Source organism: Osmerus eperlanus, chromosome 11 (assembly GCF_963692335.1).
Source record: "Osmerus eperlanus chromosome 11, fOsmEpe2.1, whole genome shotgun sequence".
Lineage (NCBI taxonomy): Eukaryota > Metazoa > Chordata > Actinopteri > Osmeriformes > Osmeridae > Osmerus > Osmerus eperlanus.
Window position 1 is genome coordinate 12,828,789 of NC_085028.1, and position 17,647 is coordinate 12,846,435.

Here is a 17,647-nt window from a genome sequence, read left to right on the forward strand (position 1 = left end):
AGCAAATATTGATAAGAGTTCATCTTAAGCTGCTCATAAATACATTGACAAAGTGCACTGACAGGAATAACTGGAATAGGAGTGGTAGTGAGGGAGAAGAGGACAGTAGAGTCACTGTTAAGGTGTTCTATAAGCTGATAACACATGTTGTCCTATAAACCCTGTGTGGAGGGATGAGAAGCACTCACTTGGGGTCTACCAGGGGCATAATGAGCTGCAGGCGTGTGAAGGCGTAGGGCCAGGCGTAGCTCAGGGCCGTGGGACAGTGCTTGGGCAGGTTGTCCTGGCGGAGCAGGCTGTAGAGACACAGCACCCACGGGTCCTTCACTGACTGGGCAAAGATCCACACGTGGGAGGGGCTGCGGATGTCATAGTGGCTGTTGACCAGCCTGGCGTTCCACTCCACCAACCACTGCAGATCCACGTGGTGACCCAGTGGCAGTGCAGCCTGGGGGGGGGGGGGGGGCGGCGGCAGCAGGAGTCAGACAACATCATGTTTATTCTCAAAACCTTCTACTGTAAAGAAGTGCGGTGAAGACTCAGTGGATTGCTTGCACAACTGGTCTAGGCCCGGCAGTGACGGTGTAGCATAAACACACATGAAGACAAGTCAACAACAAAAACCCAGCAGCTACACGTAGTAATTACGTTTTCCATTTTAGTAAATCAGGTACAACTTTCATCCCCAAGAGTCCAGACATTTCATAATTAGTGAAGCATATTTCCCCCCACACTAGCTGAACTGATCAATGAGAGCTGACAGGGTCATCTGGAGAGCTGGAGAGTGTAAGCCAAGCTGAGCTAATCAGGATTCTGAATCACCGCTTGGAAATCTAGTCAAGGTGCTGTACTTATTTAATACAAAAAATGTACAGAAATGGACTGCAGGGGAAATGCAGCCAGAGTACAGACAAGGCTACTGTATGGACACACAGAGGCCTTCAGTGAAGGCACCCAGACTGGGAGCTCATAGGACCGCAACCAAAAACACAAACAGAGAGAAACTCACCGTGTCAGATACTGCCACATTGACAAAACTCTCCAGAACCACAGGGCTGAGCTGGTCCAAAATCTCAATCATGGGCGTGTCATCATCCTGCAGATCCCGCACGAAAAACCCATCAAACTTAACCCAGCCACACGCAATACACTTGGCTATTACCAACACACACACACACCACACAACTTGGACAGATTCACTTGACCCCCAGCAGTCACCTCAGCTTGTCCGATGGCCAGGAAGAGGCTGCGGATCTCCTTGAGGATACAGACGGCCAGTCTGCGAGTGCTGAGCTGGCAGGAGCACAGCAGCACCACGGCCAGCCCCTCCACAGCGTGGAGAACGGTGGAGTGAGGGCTACGTTCCGCAGGCCCTCTGTGACTGGAGGCTGTCTGCAGCAGCTGCAAACATGCACATACAATCATACGCCTTCCGTCAGAAATCTAACAGTGCATTTTCTTTGTCCATTTCCAACCATTTGAATATGACAAATATTTCATCAGGAGTCAGGACCTCGGGGGAGTGTATCTTGGCCATGTCGTAGCTCCTGCCAGGCGTGACCAGCGCCAGTTTCCACTGGGTGAGCAGCTGTAGCAGCAGCTTGAGGGAGGTGTCTAGCATGCCCTGGTGAGTGTCTTGGACCTCTCTCAACAAGAAGTTGGTGTAACCAAACAGGACGTCGTCACGCCAGTCAGAGAAGTCCACCAACAGGCTCTGAAGGGAGTTCTGGGCGATGAGTCGAAGTTCATCATCCATATGGATGGTTAGCCTGGCAGGGAAAAGCAGACTGTAAGTCGATACATTACGCTTCTCACTATCATCGCCAAGTAATTGGATTTGTATTGAATAAATGAAAATGTCTTAGAGGAGAGAGCTCATTGTCTTAAGCTGCAGCCCTTTATACACTACAGAACAGAGTAGTGTAGATAAATGAAATCTCTCCATTTACTCCAAATGTGCAAACCACTATGCTTCACCAGAGAGGAACAACTTAAGTCCGGTCCTGTGAGATAGGAGCCATTTCTGACCTTTAATGGTCTAAGCATTGGAAATGACAGGAAATGACATCTCTTTAGCTCGATCTTCTGGCCAGATAGCCAGATGCCAGGCAATGTCTGGGAGGGATCACATTACACATGGTTTTCGGGGAAACGTGACGATTGGTCCATCCATCAAAGAGTGTTTCCCGTGCAGACTCACCGCGAGAGGAGGTCTATGAGCTCTGGCTTGGACATGCCGTCCGGCAGGACCCTCGGGATGGCAGCCAGGCACGTCCTGAACAGGTCGATCTTCGGCTTCCTCTCACCTCTGAGGTAACAAACACAAGGTCAAACTTCAAACCTGAGACCATTTTATCCTGAAGAACAGTGACTGTAAATTGTATATCCATTGGTTGACTGAAATGTTCCTACTATACTCACGTGATCATATCCTCAGGCTCTTTGTTCAGCATCTGAACATTGGTCATCATCATGCAGCGCCCCACCTCCTTATCCAGGTGTCTCAGGATGTTATCTATAGCTTTCCTCACTTGGGAGTAATACAGGGACATACCTACAATACACGGACCACACCAACAACACAACATGTTATGGAATATGTTGCCGAATCTTTTCTTCAAAACGGTCTCACAGTAGATACTACTGACCTATGACCTTGGCCTCATTGTCGGTGAGGGTTTTGCACAGGAAGGTCTTCTTCACCCTGAGAGTGTTCCCAGAGGGCAATATGGCGCCAGTGTTCGGCATAGGAGGCTCTCCGTCCTTCTGCTGCAACTTGTCTGCTATCACCAGGAAGGCTCGCAGGCCTATATTCATTCTCTGCACAAAGAGACAAACCCCACAATACTTCACAAGCTGCAGACACTGTTCTTTTAACTCAATGCCATTCTATACCTACAGCATATAACTTACTATAGGGCACTTACTGGTGACTAAGGGAACCTAACATAACATGTACAGTATGTGTAATGTATATTTGTACAGCAGTAAACCAAGGAAAGGAATTAAAAGCACTGTACCTCTGGATTAAGACTAAAGGCTTTTGCTGGTTTTCCAACACAAAGTAGGTCAAAGATGATCTCTTTCATAGCGAAATCCAGTCGTTCCTGGGAGAGAAAAAAAAGCTCAACAGTGAACTGAATCCATTCCATAATAACAGGTGTCTCTGTGTCGCCCTGCAGCGTTGCGGTGTTCCTCACGTGTCTCCTCATAGAGATCCATCTCAGCTGTACGTCAATTACAGTAACACACGTGACCCCCTCCCAAGCCTAGCAAGCTAAGCCACTGAAAATATGGGAATCTGACGGCTGGGAGGTCAGTTGCACCAACTATGCCAACGTGGAACTTGTTGAAACTAATCAAAAGTATGTATAAGACTTTTGTTAACTGAAGTTTTTGTGTTAAGTTACCTGTGCAATAAACTGGATAATTTTGACAAATATATTGAGGGGCATGTCTCTGGGCACCACACTGCGGGATCCCTTGGGGAACAGGGTTGTGACAATGGTGGTGAGGCGGCTGCAAGGGAGAGAAGTAGAGAGAGACAATCAAATCAAGCATTTCATTAAGAACATGATCATTAATTTACTGCAGACATTCATAATGGATAGGGTATTAACTTTTTTTGCAACAGCAGGCCTTACATTGTCCTATTTCTTGAAAAGTAGTTTATTTTAAGGCAAGTTTATTTCAGAGCTAATTATCAAGTCTGACCTGATTTCTCATGGTCTCAGTGGTCTCATCATGATCAAGGCTGTGGACAGTTTCTCTGGGTCAGCAGAACTGTCTGGTCTGCCCTAACCGTACACCTACACTACTCTATCTGCGAGTGTCTGTGGCCATGTAATCAATCTACAAAACAGCCATACATGTGCATTGGTCTTTTGTAAAAAAAGACCAATGCAATTTTTTTGGCTTCAAGGAAAGTACAGTGCAAAAAATTTTTTTTTGCAATAACAAGTTTCTGCTCTCCAGTCATACCAAGAAAGATACTATTCATGAGTTGTCTGGGTTACGTAAACAAGCTTCCTGAGTGCAGTGCCATGCGCAGGACTCTGGGGAATGGGCTGGACTTCTTCTGGACTTTAATATTGACTGGAGGTCAGGGGGAAAGCTGCTACGTGGCACCTCCTCAACAGAGAAGCATGGATGAGGATATTTACCCCTGTGTTGCAGTGTTGCTCTCACACTTGATCCGGATCATGTAGACCCACAGCAGACGGTACAGGGACTCCAGGGCCACACGTGCCATTTTAGGGTCTTTGCTCTACAGAAACAAACCCATATTTGGCACTCACATCAACTAAAGCTTCTATAACTGTATTTCAATTGAGTAAAAAGACAAAATCATCAAGATGTACCAGAGTTTAACAAAGTAGATTTAAAATATACTGTAGACTTCACACTGACAATGAAAGTCAGAGTGATAATGCTGCCTGACTTCAATGAAATTGAAAACACAATGTTTTTAAAAGCAGCTGTATGAAGACAGTAAAAACCACAGGGATTTTAATAAGGTCTGAAACACAGACCATTCAGGCAGGCTCTCTGCTGCAACCAGAGTACTGTAGCACACCAATTAAAACACTCCTCCAACCTGATCTAAGATCAAAACAATGTGCAGTTTTAAATGGCGATGATTAATTTCTGTTCAGGCTACCTTGAGGCTGGAGAGACAGGTGTTGAGAAACACATGCCATCTGTTGAGGAAAAACTGCTTCTGGCTCACACACAGTAGACATGTCACCAGAGGGTACAGAGCCTGCAGAAAATACATCAAATGTTAGGTTCTCTTTTTTGATACCTTAATGAACTGAGTCAAGTGGATCTGATATGTACATGTGTACACGATTTAACTGCATAATTACTCCATAACCTGCTAACGCCCACTACTCTGTGAACTCAGAACCATGGCCATCTCAGCACATTCTTCCTGTTTTCACTGACACTCCATGTGATAGGATCTGTCTGCAGTCCCCATCACTACTTCAAGGTAATGTAGACATAATGTGAAGTTTTTCCATGAGGGCAGTTATCTCTCAATCACACCGTGAACTACCATTTCAAACTGCAGTATGTGAATTGCAGCCAGAACAGACCCCTGAAGGGAGAATATAGAGTAATGCTGTTGAGCTCTGAAGAAGTTATATGCTCTCCCTTTGTGAATTTTGAGTAAGGAGAAATTCAAAGTTGTTGCCTCTGAAATGCTTCCCAGAAATGCTTTCACAGCCTTTAAGCTGTGAAACTATGTTTGGCTGCCATGTTGACTGTGGGGAAGCAGTCAGCCCAAGCCGTTTTTCTGCTGGATGACTTACTAACGAGTGCTTCTTTCTGGAGGACAGGTCCAGGGTTGTGTCATACAAGCTCTCCACAAAGTTACGCAGGCACGGGACGTTCACCTCATTCTTCACAGCCTGCGGGACGGAGCAAAACTGATTAGCATCACTCAGGGCCACACAATGGTTTACTGGTAGCCTGTTTAAAAGGAAGGACTCGAACCAGGATAATAGAAATGTGATTCATCCATGGTACATTTCGACGTAAACTTTGATTTGGACTCGTCATGCTCTGTAAAACCTACTGCAGCGACGGGAACTAGAATTTCCACAAAGAGACCGGCCAAGGCATGCTTGATGTCCCTGTCCTTCACTTCCAGGAAATACTGGGCACATTCCTGTAACAGAGATGAGCACTCGCTAAACACAGAATAAATCCTCACATCGACGGTGTAATGTAATCTACACGCCAGGAGAACAAGAATGCAGAGAGGACACACTTGGGAAAGTACAGACAGTACGAGAAAACATGCAGGGCCTGCAGTCCTGTGATAAGGATATTACTGTATGAGCCCAGTGTACAGTACCTGCATGAACAGAAATGAGGCTTCAAAATCCTCCACAGGATACATCTTGATGCGGAAGAACTTGAGCCCCATGATGAGGCTGATGGTGGACTGGACCACGTAGGGGATCTGCTCCTTCTGACGCAGCTCCTTCAGCTCCGTCATAAACTTCTTCCTGACAGCAGGAAACCTGAAGAGGACCAGAGTTGAAACAGTTTATTGTCAGTGGATAAGGATTAATAAGGAAAGATTATTCTAATTGTATTTTAATGACAAGTTGTTTGGTAAAGGTGGTTAGGTTTGATTGGGATAAGGTGACACCAGGATTTTCTTTCTGTCTGATGACCTTGACTCTAGAGGCAAATCTCTGTTCCCACAGATGAATGCAGGTCATCCTCCTCTAATGTATAAACCATACTCTCCAAATTGACTGTGAGATGGGAGTGTTCTGGAGGTTTTCAAATTTGCAGTCCATTTGTTTGGGAAGCTGGGCTGAGCTTTCCACTTTCCTCTCTTTACTGGTCCTTGCAGATTGAAACTCATTGCAGCTACTAGTGGAAGTCTGTTTGAGATATTCTTAGCCTCACATAGGTTTGCCTCAAGGCAAAATCTCCTTAATTCACCTTCATAAGAAAAAATAACAAAATACAATTGGTCTGCATTCCTTCCATCCATGTTGGACAATTCTTTTTTGGTTTATGATGGCAACACTTGTGCCTGAATATGTAAACAGAGTCTGACACATCTGTGTAAGCACCTCACTGCAGTATCTCCTGTAAGAAATTGTCCAGCTGACAGTCTGGAGAAAGGGCACAGTACACTGCACGCTCACCAACCATATCCCTATTTTAAGAGTTTGTTCCTTGATGCAATGATCTGGAAACTTCAAATAAACATACATCCATTTCCAGTCCTAGTTTGGTGGGAAGGGAATTTGTCCAAAACACATCGTCATATTTACTTGCTGTCACTACAACTAGAGAATCACACTGTTATGAGCAGGAGTATTTGTCTAGAGACAGACTACACACACCACACAATACCAGTCACTGACTTAACCATAAATCACTTAAAATAAATAAATATGAATAGACTATTCCACTACGTTAGTTACCGGGACTACCGTCCCAATTTGACTTACTTGGCCTGAGCTAGTACACCTATGACTTCTGCATAGAGGTCTGCTACCATATGCATGTTGCCAGTGTTAGGACCATGGTACCTGTAAAAACAAATAGGCAAGTCAAGCAGGAACAAATGCAGACAAGTTTACAGACAAAATGACCTTGTGGTTAAAGCAACAGAGCCTTACCCCTCTTTGTATCTAAAGTGCTTAAAGGCTAAGTTGATGACTTCATTGACCAAACTGTCCAGGACAGGGTGGAGTGGCATCTAGTCATGGAGAAAGGAACTCTGTCATGAGAACGTTCTTCTGTTTCAGAATAAATACCAATCGTGGCTAACTATTATGGAATGGCAATATTAATATATTTAATTGTTTTAATAAACTATTTTTTTTTAAATTGTTTTCAAAAACACTTTATATTTTATGTGGTTAAATTGCATAGACAAACAATCTTATCAGACGGGAAATAGAGAAAATCCAGTCACCTGTTTTAAAACTTCTATAAGTACAAGAGAAAAAATAAAGTCAATGGCCAAATCCCTCCTTTCAAGAAGATAATCTTTCTGCTGCTCGTCACTGTGTAAGACAGAGAAAGGATTCAGCAAGAAACAATCCAGGCACAAAGTGATCATTATTTTCAAATATAAAGACATACTTTATGGGTTTTGTAAAAAATAAACTGATACATAACTTACTTTTTGGATTTAGTGTTGGCCCTCGGCCTGTACTCATGTGACTCTTCCTCCAGCCCAGTCTGTCTCTTGTACCAATCAAACAGAGTTCGCAGGATGGAGGGGAGACAGTACTCAGCCAGGGAACTCATAGCACTGATCAACTGAAATGGAAGAAATACATGATATATAAAAATATGTCAGGTATTGTTGTCTGCACTGTGTATGATCTGCATGACTTTAAAGTGCCCTTTACTTGTCTTTGCGATGAAATTAAAAAAAGCCCTGTGTTATTTCATCTGTTCACTATGTGTATTGTGGCTGTGGCCTGGTTGAAGAGAATGGGATTAGAGTGAGGGAGGGGATGAGGTCCTTAGGGATGTTGTGCTTATGGGGTGGCCTCCGACTCCAGGGGAGGGTGGAAGGAGAAGGGAGGGGGGGGTGAGGAAGAGGGGGGAGGAAGGAAGGGTGGGGCGGCAGGGTCCTGCTCAGAGCGCACAGGAAGGGAGGGAGAGTGTAGCAGGAGGAGCAGGGAACACAGCGAGCCCTTCATTCGGCACACAGCAGAGAAGAATCCGGGCTCTGTGCTGCAGCTGAATGGCCTGACGAAGCAGGACAAACACAGGCCTGTGGCTGTGAAAGGGCCCTGTCTGCAGCCCCTGCCCACATGCAGCACACACCTAGCCCCGTCGACGCTGGCTAGGTAAACACTCCTGCCCTGGCTGGCACAGAGACACCTCTCACCCAGCAGCAGCCTGCCCAGGTTCGCCACAGTCATATCGAAGTGCCGCAGTAATACAAAACACCTGTGGTACTGTAGCAGCAGTAGCACAGACAACACCGTGCAATACTCACTTGGTCAAACTGCGGGTCCTCTCCTCTTTGTAGGGATTTTGTTAATGGCTTTTCCTGGAAACGCAAAAAGATGGTAACAAAGTTATATATCAGGAGGTTAACATAGTTCACAGAGGGTTAGCTCATAATTTTATCCATCTGTCAGACCCTAGTCTGTAAAAAGAGTATTTTTGGAGCAGAGCTTATAAGCGAGCATTAATGAGAGAGCCATCAGTCAGACATGGGAACAGGCATCTACGGACAGACACTAAAAATGGGACATTAATGATGGCCCACATTATTACACTCTTTAATCATCAGGGATAATGCCCTCCATTTTGATTCAGCACCTGGATCTCAACCCCCACCCCGTTCTGATTTTGAGAAGACCTCATGCTGACCAATGTTCTTTACACCATGGTGGTAGATTTTTATGAAGTTAGGATGTAATACCTAACAAACTGATATTAGTGTTTGGTCTGCAGGTACATGTACCTGGTCAAGCTAAAAATGGGTGTACTCCTCCAAATACACTTGAATTTGAGATGTGGGTTTGTATTGGGTGGTGCTTCAAGTTTTGAACATTCAGGATGATGTCAGTCTTACCCATGTTTAGTCACACACAATGAGTGATGAAGCAGCTGTATCTTACACTCTTAAGTCTTAACTGTTGGTGTGGTGGTGCTAATGTCAGGACAACTGAACTGAATGTCCATAACTGGCCAATAGTGTGGCTGGAAGTCAAGATAATGACTCAGGAGACAGAGGGCTTGTGCTTTCTGAGCATTAATTAACACTACCCTGAGGAACTAGGGCCATGACTAGTAGATCCTTCACAAGCACGTTCCCCAGTACCGGACTGTGCAAACTCACAACAGAAACATTAAAGAGACAGGACCCTCCCTGTGTTTAAAACCTTAGTCTTGTAGAACAGAATCTGATTGAGCCTCCTAAAATAATTGAAGATTTGCTTTATGAAATGTAGCCAGTAACTAGCAGGGTATGCACTGAGCGCAGTGAATTCAGTGGGGCAGTTCATATTCAGGGGGCAGTGGGTGGTGTTCTGGGAGCAAGTGGTGCCTGGCAGCCCACTGAGCCCTGACTCCTCCCCCTGACTGTCCACAAATATGTATGACAGCTGCTGTGACCCTGCCGCCACACTGCCATGCTCAGAACCACGCAGGTCTAAATCACATCCAAAAAACATGATTCACTGCAGTTCCCTCAGTGTATCAATACACTGTGTGAGGTAGACCTAGACTGCAAAAGTGGCTCTATTGGAACATGTCCATTCGACTCTTGTTGGTCACTGCACTGTACACCAAGGTGTTTTTCCCAGGGATATTCATACCCCATGGTGTGGTAAACATTCTGTAGAGCAGCAAGAGGACACCTCTTAGATTTCTCACCCAAAAATGTAACCAAAGTCTAAGGACATATTGCAGCCCCCACCTGTCCAAGTCATGCTAAAGAAGAGCTCCAAGTTGTGAAATGGGTTAGCAGGTTCGGCTTTCACACTGTGACATAGCTCTCAACTTCTCTATCCAGACAAGATTATATCCATATGATCCCTTTCACATTGCAAAAGAATCTACAGTATATCTGTAATAGTCCTCACAACATGCAAAGTGAAATAGCTATTTCGAACAACCATTATGCAATATTTAACTTCATTTTACACAGCAGTGGAAGAGTAGAAACATATAGACTGTTATTGATTGCATTGATTGTCGAAAATTATAGGTATGAAAACTGCATGTTGCTGCTTTGAAACCCTGCTTTGCAGAGTTATTGCAGGGAGACACAGTAAGGACATACCTATAGCTCGGGAGCATGTAGAGCAGCCTGAGTGAAAACAGGACCTCTGCCCTGCAGGCCAGGGTGGGGTGAGTGGAGATGTGCTAACAGTACTGTCAATACAGACAGGACATGGCCTGACAACAATTAGACATGACACGATATTTAACCTTCTTTTCAACCTAATACTTTAAACCCAGAGGAGAGCCTCTGGCCCTTAGTCATTTGTCACAGGGAAGAGTAAAGGACTGAGGGGTTTCCTGGTGAACACAATACTTTTTTGGGGGGCCTTTGACTAAAAATGGGAGCAACAGAATCAGTTTGTGTCACATGTCTGGACATGTGTGGGCAGAGTGAGGAGGCAGCGTGCTAAAGACCCAACATACACAGCAGCACAACTACACCTCCTCCAGTACACTGAAACACACAGGTGGGTTCAGTGAGAATGCTTCCGTTGATATAGAAGGTGGCAGAACTATAGCCTGTCTCCTCGAGGCCTCCTCCTGCTTCACCGTCCTGTGGGGAACATACATGACATGGCTCTCCCTCCCCCTGTCACCTCCACTCCCCCTTCAGCTCACTCTCTAAGGATCGAAATGTTTATGGTAACTCCCAGTATTTCATAATCACATCATTCGGTTTACGAACTAAAAGATTGAAAAACATCTGTCTGTCAACGACATGCTTTATGACAGATATTGTTTTGTATTCGTCACTCACCAAAGGCTCAGCCATGATGATGCGTATTTTGCGCTCCGATTGCGTGGTGAAGTTGGCGAAAAGGCTCTTGAGGACGTACTCCCCCGGTCGGCTCTCTGGGTCGATGCTGATGGGCATCATGGCTGGAGGGGCCTGGGTGCAGCACACTGGAGGAATGGGGGGCTTGCTGTACCCTAACCCCACTGGAGAGGCTGGAAAGAACAGTAAGAAAATGAAACGTAGAAATGGGTGCGGGTGCCAGGGGGAATGAGTAATAGGTTTGTATATTCATTTATTCTTGCCTGTATTTTGGTCTTTGGAACTAAAAAGAGGCAATGTATTACTTTAGAGTGTCCCCAAACATGCTGACTGTTTTCCCTATCACGCACAGCTGTTCTGTGCTGGGTGATGCAGCATCGGTTCTCATTACTCCTCAATTCTGAATGTCACCGCAGAAAACCACTGACTTCATCTCAGGTTAATATTTACCTCAGCATCCACGTTTCAAATAGAAAACAGCCCAAAATACCCAGAGAATGTGTATAAATGCCTAGTTAGTAGTGTGAAACTCTCACTTTGTGTAAATGGCCTCAACCAAAGCTGTACTTCAAATTCAGTGAACTGTAAAATTTGCTTTGTAAAATATTCAGGGACATTCTCCAACAGCCCGACTGGACTAATTTCCCCAGTTAATGTCTCTACTAGAGCTTAGTCTTAGTGTGTGTGTGTGTGTGTGTGTGTGTGTGTGTGTGTGTGTGTGTGTGTGTGTGTGTGTGTGTGTGTGTGTGTCGGTGTGTGTGATACATGGCCTGTACTGTTTATGTCAGAAGCAATTACAGCTACTGTGACTCACATTTCAAACATCACTCTTAAGAAGAATTAAAAGGCCTCAGGGTGCAGGCTTGTTAACCCTTCCTACTAAGATAAAGTACACGCTAAAAAGAAGCCCCTAGCATTAACTTCATGTTTCTTAGTGCAATACATCACAATACATCACTCCTTTTCATCTGAACTATGTGGTTACTATGCTACTGCAGATAAACACAGCCAAACATCGTGTTTCCAGCTGCAAGTTCAGTAGAAGTAAAATTCCAAGGTGTGACCTTCAAATAAAACCTGTAACCTGTGTGTGCTAGATACCTCAGCATGGAGGCTGCATTCTCGGGTAGACAGAGACAGCTCATCTCTCAGTCAGTTACGTGTTGAAGGGTGGTTGACTAGTGTTGGAGCCGCTTTGCATCTGTGACAACTAGAGCCAGTATATGATCTGAGCCATCCACTCATCTAGCGTACATGACACTGCAGCTTGCATCTGTCATGCACGTCCTCGCACTGCCTGGCCAGCCAGGATCTGCTAGCATCCAACGCTCTAAACAGCCTCTATCATGTATGTGTAGGAATGCAAGACCCTCTTCGTAAGCCTCTAAGTAATAACTAGAACAGACTAACAAGGGTAACTGAATTTAATTAAACTTCGCAGCAATTTGCAATACTAAAATAAAGATCAAATTCCTAAATACCCCAAAATCTGTCTACCCAAAATATGTCTTCACAATCCAGTAAATGTAATGACCCCTGCAGTCTTTTGGAGAGACTGACAACAGCAACATCAATACAGCTTGAGGTGAGAGGGTGGGGGTGTCAGAATAGCCAGACAAGCACTATGCACAACCTGTCAATGCTTTTACAGTGCTCTTTTTTTGTCAGTGCACATAAATGGTAAAGCTAAACAACCAAGACAACAAGAGACTAGATTTAACCCCTTGAAAGTATAGGCATTCAAACTTGTTCCCAGGTATGCAGTCTGGAGGTGTAGTAGACCTGGTCCTGCAGAGGGGGCAGAGTGGGGAGGGGGGACAGGACAGGGGGCCCGGGGCAGGGGGCCCAGGGCAGGGGCCCAGGGCAGGGGGCCAGGGCAGGGGGCTGGCAGCCCCATGCAGGTCTACTCCCTCTGTCCCTTCTCTCTATGCAACACCACAAACATTTTTAATATGCCCTATGAGGAATTCCCGGCATGTGTGCCTGGCTTGGTGATCTGAGCCCACGCTATCTGAGCCCTCCACCACCACAAACAGCCCCATCACCTTCCCCAACCCACCAGTCCCACCAGCAGCCCCATCACCTACCCAGGCCCTTGATGAAGCTGATAACACTGGCCTTGCTCCAGCACACGGCCGTAGCGTCCATAGTGGGGAAGGAAGCAACGGTGTCCACGGTTACTCTGACTAATGAACACTAGTACGACCTGCTGACGACCATCTCCTGCGTGTCCCTTGGGTTGGTCCTCCTGGGAACACCCTCCATGCTGTCCAGCCCCACAGCGGCTCTGTTTAAAAGGGCAGGCTTGTGTGTGGTGTAGTCCAGGGAAACGTCTTCTCTAGCAGTCTCCCAGTACTGTTTCTGCTGTGGCTCTCTGCTGCCTTATGATCTAGCCCTGCCTTCCAAGACTGAAGGTCAGGCAGGAATTTTTAGCTGAGGCACGGAGCGGTGACGAGGTCTAACATGCTACGGTGGCATAGTTGTGTGACTATATTTATCCAGGGGAACACACTATACTGACCCACCAGCCCTCCCTCTCCCTACCTCATGGTGCTGGAGCAGGAGATCTTGGGTAGCAGACTGAAAACACCAGATCTCAGTCAGGATGTGCAAGCAGCACAGTCCTGTCTAACTAAGGCAGCAGCACAGTCCTGTCTAACTAAGGCAGCAGCACAGTCCTGTCTAACTAAGGCAGCAGCACAGTCCTGTCTAACTAAGGCAGCAGCACAGTCCTGTCTAACTAAGGCAGCAGCACAGTCCTGTCTAACTAAGGCAGCAGCACAGTCCTGTCTAACTAAGGCAGCAGCACAGTCCTGTCTAACTAAGGCAGAAGCAACAACATAGTCCTGTTTAACTATATCTTATTGAACACCATACAGTACAAGATCTTTACTATAAAACAGGTCCCTTTTTACTATGCACAGTGAAAAATGCTGATAAACACTGCCCATAGAACATCTAGTGCTGAGGGCAAATTGTCTAAACACATTTTGACTTAACAGCGGTTAAATAAAAAATGAGGCAGAGTGTAAAATAAATCATGAGAGGGTAAAATGAGACTCCTTCTCCACATTTATCTCATTTGACTTAATGGGTCTCATGTTGCGTGGGAGGAGAAGAAAGCCCCCAGTGTGGCTTGCAGTCCTTTCTGTAGCGCTGGGCGCAAGCTGAGATGCTACATGTGACTCGACAAACAAGAGCCTTGCTCAGGCACAGTGAGCATTACATCATCACTCCAAACTCTCTGAGCATGGTGGTGTTCCCTAGAGGACAATACAGCCAAGATAACAACGCATCTCTCTCTCTCTCTCTCTCTCTCTCTCTCTCTCTCTCTCTCACTCTCTCTCTCTCTCTCTCTCTCTCTCTCTTTCTCTCTCTCTCTCTCTCTCTCTCTCTCTCTCTCTCTCTCTCTCTCTCTCTCTCTCTCTCTCTCTCTCTCTCTCTCTCTCTCTCTCTCTCACACACACACACACACACAAAAACACACACACACATACCCCCGTTCCCCATACACATATACAGTGGTTGTGTGTGCATAATAAGATCATGAGACTGTTTTAAGCAGTCTTGTGAGGGGTGGCCTGATACCCAGGTACTGGCAGACCATCAAAATGTTAACAAGGACAGCAGCAAATGTGAATGAAAAGTAACAAAAAGGTGCTGTGGGAAACCCTCACAGGAACCAACTAGGCCATCAGGATGTGAGGGCAAAGAGAGAGAAGGGGACAACAACATTCTATTACCGACTCACATTATGACAAGCCTCAAGTTCTAGGTTAAAATGTCTCAAAATACATTTGGATGATGAGATAGTGTGCTGAGTGCAGAGGGACTGATTAAAGCAGATTAAAACAGCAGTCTCCAGCTACTGAACAACAGTCCTGTTTTAGCAGTCTGACATCATGCTGGAAACTGCTGCTTGCTGTGGGAGAGAGTGCAGACCATCGATGCAAACCCCTTCTGAAACAGGTCTGTGGGTGTGACAGGTAGAAGTCAGACTGTGCAGCTCTTTCTGCAGCCTCTCCTTTACCCGGGAGTAAAGTAGACTGTTAGGATTCAAGAGAAACTAGTCGTGAATACTTTTTAATGTGTTCATTTAGCCGGCACACAAAGCGATGTACGGGGGGGAGGGGTTGATGTACTGATGTTTCTTCTCAGTTTACATCCCAGTCCACAAGCTTTCCTTGCAGCTGCTCATGCTCTCTGATTGGCTAGGAGAGGGCCATCCTCAGGCCATGATTGGTGGAGTGAGGCAGTCAGAAAAGGAAAACAAGATGCGATGCCTCGCTATCCACACCAAGCTGGACACGGAGCAGAAACAAGCCCCTGAAGGATCTTTCCCTGCATGCACCTTGGCCTCACCACACACTATCAGGACGATCAGCCGTGCAGGCTGGGCTTTCAACCCTCGCCCCATACAGAGCATGACAATGTCAACCCTCAGCTGTCCATTCCCAAACACACAGCTATTTGCTGTTCTCTGAGATCCCACATTTAAACAGCAGTTAAAGAGCTGTCACGAAGCTGTCACTGTCACTTTGCTGTCATCTCTGATTCACTGCATTGTGACTTGTTTACAAACATGCTGTATTCTGGGAGGAGAATAATGAGGTTGAATAATCAATGACTCAAGGTGAAAGCATAGCCAAGTGGTGACATCTCATTATCTTACAAGGGAGGACTACCAATATAAAGATATTACACAGTGGCATGTAAAGTATTATAACCATTATGAGAAAATTGTACACTGTCACATTATTGTGACTGCAGTATTTGCTCGTGTCCTCTCCTGAACACCCCCAACGCTTCAGATGATGCTACAACTTGCAACACTAAGCTTTCCAAACTTACATAAAGCAGAGTTATGACGTCACATAAAGTATTCCATCTATAAAGCCTTTCTGGGAGTGGAAGTCAGAGAGATTGAGCTGGACAGCACAGTACATGCAACCAAGCTGAACCTCCTCTAATCCTATTACAGTGACCCAGCACGTAATGGGAGCTATTTAGAATCTATGACAAACCCATATAAAGAGAAAGCACTAGAACCACACCAGACCACGCTGGAGGCATGTGTATGAGCAGCAGGAGGACCTTGGTAACGGTCCTCCCTCCTCTAAGACTGCAGTCGAAGTAGCCGGATGAGGTAAGGTAAACAGTAAACAAGCACATGTCTTGAGTACTCACTGCCACTCCAGGATTTCAGCAAAGACTTGATGCTGATCTCAAAGAAGCCCGAGTCTTGTTGGCTGGCCATGGCTGCGGCTGACTGGGACTACCTCTGGTTGTGGTGCTCCCGGAGCAGAACCGAGCCAGCAGCTGACCTGGGACCAGCAGGTAGAGCTGCTGTCACCTCGCTATGATGCACACTCTGCTGTGTGGCCGTGCTGATGAGGACGAGGGAAAACACAGACACTGCTCGACCCCTCCTCCTCCCTCTGTGTCCCTGGCTGTCAGCTCTCCCTCCCTCTCTCTCCCTCCCTCTCCCTCTCTTTCCCTCTCTCGTTTTCTCTCCGCACTCTCCCGCTGCCTCTCTGTTGCTCTAAAGCCGTGGAAGGCAGTGGGCGGCGACACAAGCTGCCTTTAAATAACTACGTGGAGACTGGGAGTACAGGATGCAATCCTCTTAGTGAGAAGCGGTTAATAATAACTGCTGTCTGTCTGTGTGCAGGGCTCCTCTGTATTGGAGCCTGACTCTGACTAGGAGCATCTCTGGCGAGATGAGCAGCCACCTCGGAGCCCGGGGGAGGAGGAGTGGGGCAGGGCGAGCCGGAGCTCACAGCAAGAGCAGCCGGGAGCAGATGAGAAGAGGGAGAAACCTCTGATCTGTTGATCTCCGTGTTCCTGAGATTAAAGAGTTTTCCCAGAATGTGTAGAAGGGATCGGTCAGACAGAGCGGCACACCGGTTTGGAATTGATTTTGTTGCCAGCAGGAAATTTGTGCTGTGTCACTTGGAGAAATGCTTTGTGTCAAGGGACTCAATAGTATTGAGGGAGGTTTCCACCCTGTGTCTGTCTTGTTTTTGTTGTGCAGAAGGGCATCACCTGATTTGTGAGGTTCAATATGGGAAAACAGGCAAATGTATTAATCAATTAAAGCGAGGGAGAGGGAGAGAAACAGAAAGAATGAGACAGACAGACTGACCGACAAACAGAAAGGCTGGTGGATGAGAGAACAGTGGGAGAGGGATGACTACACAGAAGGCATGTGAAAGGTAACCTTGTGTCAAAGTCTGACAAATGTAATAAAGGCTGAAATGAGTGACCTAGGAGAGCATGTCTGTGTGAGCAGAGATGAGGCTCAGAGGGACTAGAACACCACTGAGCCTCTCTACAGAGACACAGCATCCAATCAGGGCCCATGGAACAGTTCCCCACAACATACACAACTCACACACCAACAGCAAACACAGCACACACACCAACTCGCACACAGAAAGGTTGCACATTAGACACCTTCTGTTCACTTTTACGGTTGTTTTAAAGGAGGGCGAGGATCTTGAAAATCAGTTCCAACATATGGACAATGTGATCCAAACCAGCAAGAAAACACAAGGCCTACGTTTGTATGTGAATTCCACCCCCCCCCCCCCCCCCCCGAAAACACAAGTGTTTTGTTTTTGCGGTGAAAAAAACATG

At 46.1% G+C, this 17,647-nt stretch overlaps 1 protein-coding gene across 9 annotated transcripts in view; it reads right to left on the reverse strand.

Annotated features, from left to right (window-relative positions):
* The window catches only part of frya (furry homolog a (Drosophila)), a 45,560-nt gene that overhangs the window by 22,091 nt on the left and 5,822 nt on the right, over nucleotides 1-17,647 (reverse strand). For 5 of the 9 annotated variants that reach the window (XR_009931655.1, XM_062473848.1, XM_062473847.1 and 2 more), the window contains exons 2-21: nucleotides 10,991-11,181; nucleotides 8,495-8,548; nucleotides 7,664-7,803; nucleotides 7,454-7,544; nucleotides 7,155-7,234; nucleotides 6,984-7,064; nucleotides 5,864-6,032; nucleotides 5,582-5,674; nucleotides 5,316-5,414; nucleotides 4,661-4,762; nucleotides 4,164-4,267; nucleotides 3,411-3,519; nucleotides 3,021-3,107; nucleotides 2,649-2,820; nucleotides 2,422-2,554; nucleotides 2,201-2,308; nucleotides 1,514-1,769; nucleotides 1,219-1,401; nucleotides 1,010-1,096; nucleotides 189-448 (exon numbers count right to left, since the gene is read on the reverse strand). Coding sequence is in view for 8 of the 9 variants with exons in the window: in XM_062473847.1 (XP_062329831.1) it covers nucleotides 189-448; nucleotides 1,010-1,096; nucleotides 1,219-1,401; nucleotides 1,514-1,769; nucleotides 2,201-2,308; nucleotides 2,422-2,554; nucleotides 2,649-2,820; nucleotides 3,021-3,107; nucleotides 3,411-3,519; nucleotides 4,164-4,267; nucleotides 4,661-4,762; nucleotides 5,316-5,414; nucleotides 5,582-5,674; nucleotides 5,864-6,032; nucleotides 6,984-7,064; nucleotides 7,155-7,234; nucleotides 7,454-7,544; nucleotides 7,664-7,803; nucleotides 8,495-8,548; nucleotides 10,991-11,181 (2,599 nt within the window). In the remaining variant the exon portion in view is untranslated. Of the gene's footprint in view, nucleotides 1-188; nucleotides 449-1,009; nucleotides 1,097-1,218; nucleotides 1,402-1,513; nucleotides 1,770-2,200; nucleotides 2,309-2,421; nucleotides 2,555-2,648; nucleotides 2,821-3,020; nucleotides 3,108-3,410; nucleotides 3,520-4,163; nucleotides 4,268-4,660; nucleotides 4,763-5,315; nucleotides 5,415-5,581; nucleotides 5,675-5,863; nucleotides 6,033-6,983; nucleotides 7,065-7,154; nucleotides 7,235-7,453; nucleotides 7,545-7,663; nucleotides 7,804-8,494; nucleotides 8,549-10,990; nucleotides 11,182-13,095; nucleotides 13,368-16,195; nucleotides 16,415-17,647 lie in introns of those variants that run through there. The other 4 variants (XM_062473849.1, XM_062473845.1, XM_062473850.1 and 1 more) reach the window with 2 other exon arrangements.